Consider the following 5,484-nt stretch of genomic DNA (forward strand, 5'->3'; position numbering starts at 1 on the left):
AAAAAAAAAAAAAAGAAAAAGAAAAGGTCTGGTGCAAGTTGTTTCAAAGGGCCCTGACCACAGCTACACCTTCAGGAGCAGTGACGCCCAGCCAGTCTTTGTGTAGCCATCATGGAATGTTCAAGACGGTGCTGGCACAGGGTAGGCTACCTGTTAGACCATTACTCCTTTTGTTCATGGTGGCCAAGACTGCAGAGAAGAGTTCAATAGCCGTTGACTAGGGAATCAGATTCCCCTAACCCTGATATCTTGGACACCAGGAGAAGAACACCAAGTTTATATCCCTCAGTATAAACTTGAGGAACTTCTTAATAGTAAGATCAGTTTTAACAAACAAACAGTGCTTATCACCTGCCCGTTCCCACAACACAGCTGAACCCCCCCCCCCATCTGTCTCTAGTCACTAAGATAAAATTCATGAAGTAGGGAGGCTAAAATATTTATTTTGTGTGTGTATATGTGGGGTACATGTGTGTGTATATGTGGGGTACATGTGTGTGTATATGTGGGGTACATGTGTGTGTATATGTGGGGTACATGTGTGGGTGCCCGAGTACAGTTCAAATGAGTTCTCGTCTCCCACCATGTGCATCCTGGGGATTGAACTCAGGGCATCGGGTTTGACAGCAAGTGCCTTGTTAGCTAAGCACAAACAATGTAAGGCACACCCTTAAGAGGCAATGATACAAAAGGACATCAGCACATAAACCCCACAGTGGTGTAGAAGAAGGGACTGGCCACAGTGGGGCTTTCTGGTGCCCATGGAGTGTCTGCTGAGAGCCTACATCAGGGCTCTCTAGAGGATTCGAATCGACAGAAGTTCTATTGTGCAAAGAGATTTATTAGATTAGCCATGGGCTGTGTACTCTGATAACGGCCGTTTGCACTTGAGAGGCTGAGAACATAGTTATTGCTCCCCACACCCACTGCATGCCTCCGCCCGCCATCCCAGTGTGACCATGGAGGCCTGTAGAATTCCTCGAGAGCTAGGTTGGAAGGCCAAAGAAGCTGGGTTTCCAGCGTCAGCCACGACGACAGCAACCAGGGTGGATTCGCTTACCCAGCAAACAAAGAACATGCAAAGCAGGCCTTTCCTCAGACTGCTTGGTGTCTGGACTGCCAGCAGAAGGCGCTGCCCACCCTGGGAGAAGGGGCTTTTCTCCTCATTTAATCCATTCTGGAAATGCCCATGGGTGTGTCTCATTGACTCTAGATCCAATCAATTTGAAATCATGATTAACTGTAGCATTGAGTTATAGTTTAATTTGGACATACAAAAGATCACCCCTCTTATACAAATCGTGGAAATATTTAAGACACACACACACAAATGCAGAATGAACATGCAGCCTTTTGAGTCTCTGTCCCTTCACTTGGCAGAATGCATTTGAGATTCATGGGGTCTTCTACCCATCAGGCCTTTCTGTTTCTTCATACTGCACCACCCTATGGAGGGAACACGGTTTGTAGCCATTCACCGGCGGAGGGACGTTGTGTTTGTTTGCAGTCTGGCGATTATGACTAACATGGCTACGAACACTTTGTGTTCATGTGTGAACACAGGTTTCATTTCATTTCTCATTCATACTTCAGAGAGAAAGGACTGCCTTATATAACCGTATATAAGGTTGTGTGTAGGTTGGACTTTGTGAGCAACAGTCGGCTGGTTTCTACACAGTACAGTGTTTTGTGTTACACCAGCGTCATGTGATGGTTCTGGTTGCTGCATATCCTCAGTGACAGCTGGCATTGTCTGGTTTGGGAGACAGAAAGGGACAGTGTTTTTATTGTTGTTATTATAAGGGTTGTTTGTTTGTCTGTGTATGTGTGTTTGGGTCACACATTTTTTCCCCTAACTTCTGAATGTCCCTTTAATGTCTTTGTAAACACTTATGGAGCTTTGAGGTTTTAGGTATGGAAGGGGGTGTAGATTTAGCCCAGGCTACCCTCCAGATGCTTGAAGGCAGGAACTCTTTCAGCATATTTCACGGTCTGTTCAAAACCTTGTCCTCCTCACAGAAGCAGGAAGCACCTTTGATGCCAGTGCAAACAGTTCTTAGTAATATTTAGTTTTGATTTTTTTTTTCTTCTGCAGAATCTGGACCCTTTCCTGGGATCATAGACCTTTTGGGAGTTGGAGGTGGCCTTCTGGAGTATCGGGCAAGTCTGCTGGCTGGGAAGGGCTTTGCCGTCATGGCTCTGGCTTATTACAACTACGACGACCTCCCTAAGAACATGGAAGCCATGCGCATGGAGTACTTTGAAGAAGCCATGAACTACCTGCGCAGCCACCCCGAGGTAAGGTTCCCTCAAGTTTTATTGGCCCCCTATCAGAGTCTCACATGTGTGCTTCATTTCACAGAATGAGCAAACTGATTACAGCCTCGATCTCTTTATTCCCCAAAGAGCCCAAGGAGATTTGAGATCCCTGGGTTTGATACAAATAAAGAGAAAGAAAAATGGTAGAGCCATTGCCAGCCAGTACTCTTTCATATGATATGCTCGGCAGCTCTCTGCTGCCTGTGTCACCTCATCCCCGTGTCCCTGTGTTCCCATGTCCCTGCATCCCTGTGGGAGGCACAGGGTGAACAATGTAAGAGTGACTTGAGAATCAACAGCAGGAGACCAGGGTGCTCTGAGTTTTCTAGGTTCAGCATAGCACAGGCTGGGCTGGCAACCCTTGCTCATTTTATAATTTTATAATCAGACATTGACGTGGCTGGAAGCACTGATGCTCTTAGAGAAGAGGAGCCAGTGCAGGATGCATCTAGAGAGAAGTCTGAGTTCAGAGGTCTGATTTTCCCATTTTCCCATTCCGTGACTTTGGCATTTCTGTTTTCTCCCTTGATAAGTAGATATTCTAGTTTCATTTTTGTTGCTGTGATTAAAGATGAAAATACCTGCCCCCCGCCCCAAGCAACCTATAGGGAAAGGGCTTGTTTTAACTCACAGTTCCAGCTTATCCTCCATCAAAGCCAGCAAGTCACAGAGGCAGAATGTGAATCATGTCACATTCATGGTCAGGATGGGAGAGCCCAGAATCTGAGCGTGCTAACACTCAGCTCTTCCAGTTTTATATAGCCTAGGGCTTGGACCAGGAAATAGTGCCACCTGCATTCATGGTGTATATCCCCACCTCAATCAGTGAAACTAAAAAATTCCCTCAAAGGCAAGTCTTTAGGCTGACCCAGCCAAGGTTCCTCACTGAAACTCCCTTCCCAGGTAAGTCTAATTGTGTTGAGAACTAAAACTTGATGATTGGTTGGTTTCTATGAGATGTCAGCCAAATGGCCTTTTGCTTATAGCCCAGAGGACACTGGGACTCAGGACAGGAGCAGTCCTTGTGGACAGTGCCACCTGAAGGCGCTGAGCAGGGAATGGAGAAAGGAAAGTACAACAAGCACGGTCTTAGTCAGGGTTTCTATTGCTGAGACGAAACACCACAACGAGAAAGCAAGTCGGGGAGGAAAGGGTTTATTCAGCTGTCACTCCCACATTGCTCTTCATCACTGAAAGAGGTCAGGACAGGAACTCAAATCCAATAGGTACCTGGGGACAGGACCTGATACAGAGGCCATGGAGGGGTGCTGCTTGCTGGCTTGCTCCTCATAGCTTGCTCAGCCTGCTTTCTTATAGAACCCAGGGCCACCAGCCACTGGTGGCACCACCCACGGTGGGTGGGGCCTTCCCCCATTGACCACTAATTAAGAAAAGGTCTTATAGCTGGATCTCATGGAGGGATTTTTCTCATTTGAAACTTCTTTCTTTCTGATGACTCTAACTTGTGTCAGTTTGACACACAACCAGCCAGGACAGCATCTTCCCACAGCTTTTGTAGGGAACCAGGGCAGGGAACAAAGTCTAGGCTACCACAGCTGGGGGCCCAGGGCTGTGAGAAAACAGAAGAGCCCAGAGCAGGGAGGACCCAAGGAGGACCAGCAGAGAGGTTTACAGGGGAGGAGGCTGGAAGTTAAGTGTGGGAGGCCAATCCTGGAGAAAGATAGTGAGTGGGCAGCATCCCAGACACAGCCAGAGGGTGGCCCGCTGAGATCATGTGGTCATCTGAGAGTCTGAGCCTCCATAGGAACAGAGGGGCTGGGGAGGGAGGAGGCTTTCCTGCCAGAGCTTCTGTTTTCTCACTGCAGTATGGAGAGCTGAGGGGGAGGGGCATGCATGGGGGTGGGGCGGGGACCCAAGAGGCTGAGGAGGTAGGAGAGGATGTGGGGGAGGGGGTCCTTTGGAGAAAGTGGAAAGCAAAATACCAGTGGTTGTGGCAGAATTGAAAGGCCACATCGGTGCTCCTGTCCAGTGAGAGATCAGGCAGCATGAATGTGTATTTTCCTTAGTTTCTTGGGTCCATTGTCTTAATAGTTTAGTGGCCAATGTAGCTTCATTCTGCCATGGTGGCTTTGAAAAGAAAATGCTGATGTTGGCCCAGGACTATTTGACTTTTTGGTTAGGTCTACTCACTGTTCAATACTGTTCCTGGACTAAATCTCCAATTTTCATTTGTTTCTTTCTCAGGTAAAAGGACCTGGAATTGGGCTGCTTGGGATTTCCAAAGGGGGTGAACTTGGCCTTGCTATGGCCTCCTTCCTGAAGGGCATCACGGCCGCTGTGGTCATCAATGGCTCCGTGGCTGCTGTTGGAAACACCATCTACTACAAGGATGAGACTATACCCCCTGTGACAATCCTGAGAAATCAGGTCAAAATGACCAAGGATGGCCTCAAGGATGTTGTAGATGCTTTGCAAAGCCCTCTGGTAGAACAGAAGAGCTTCATCCCCGTGGAAAGGTCTGACACGACCTTCCTGTTCCTTGTAGGTCAGGACGACCACAACTGGAAGAGCAAGTTCTATGCCGATGAGATCTCCAAACGCCTGCAGGCCCACGGGAAGGAGAAGCCCCAGATCATCTGCTACCCAGCAGCAGGGCATTATATTGAGCCCCCTTACTTCCCGCTGTGCAGTGCTGGCATGCACCTCCTGGTGGGTGCCAACATCACCTTTGGAGGGGAGCCCAAGCCTCACGCTATGGCCCAGTTGGATGCATGGCAGCAACTCCAGACTTTCTTCCACAAACAGTTGGGTAGTAAGTGTTTGCATGTGTCTCCTAAAATATAACCTATTATATGATGGTTTGGGGGTTGGGGAAAGGTACAAATACATTGTAAGAATATCATTTCAGATGACTTCACCTGAACATATAACTGCTTTAGGTTTACATTTTAAAAAATTAATATAAGTATCAAAATAGTGGTGATTCAAAGGCTGGGAATTGAATTTCGTTGTCGAGTCCTTGACTGGCGCATGCAGGATCCTGGGTTCAATCCAGCTGCGAGAAATAAAGCACGTTCTATAGAAACTGGAGCTATCCAAGAAAAAGTGCTGGGCACCCGCCAGCTACCCACGACCCCCGCCGCAGGATTTTGGGACTGCTGGTGAGTGGAACACAGCTTCTGCTCCAGTCCAATCACGCGGGAC

The 5,484-nt window shown here is 47.9% G+C and overlaps 1 protein-coding gene across 5 annotated transcripts in view; it reads left to right on the forward strand.

Moving 5' to 3' along the window:
- The window catches only part of LOC110307148 (acyl-coenzyme A thioesterase 1), a 23,322-nt gene that overhangs the window by 2,906 nt on the left and 14,932 nt on the right, over positions 1-5,484 (forward strand). For 2 of the 5 annotated variants that reach the window (XR_003838363.1, XM_029484325.1), the window contains exons 2-3: positions 2,096-2,298; positions 4,525-5,084. Coding sequence is in view for 4 of the 5 variants with exons in the window: in XM_029484325.1 (XP_029340185.1) it covers positions 2,096-2,298; positions 4,525-5,084 (763 nt within the window). In the remaining variant the exon portion in view is untranslated. Of the gene's footprint in view, positions 1-2,095; positions 2,299-4,524; positions 5,450-5,484 lie in introns of those variants that run through there. The other 3 variants (XM_029484328.1, XM_029484327.1, XM_029484326.1) reach the window with 3 other exon arrangements.

Source organism: Mus caroli, chromosome 12 (assembly GCF_900094665.2).
Source record: "Mus caroli chromosome 12, CAROLI_EIJ_v1.1, whole genome shotgun sequence".
Lineage (NCBI taxonomy): Eukaryota > Metazoa > Chordata > Mammalia > Rodentia > Muridae > Mus > Mus caroli.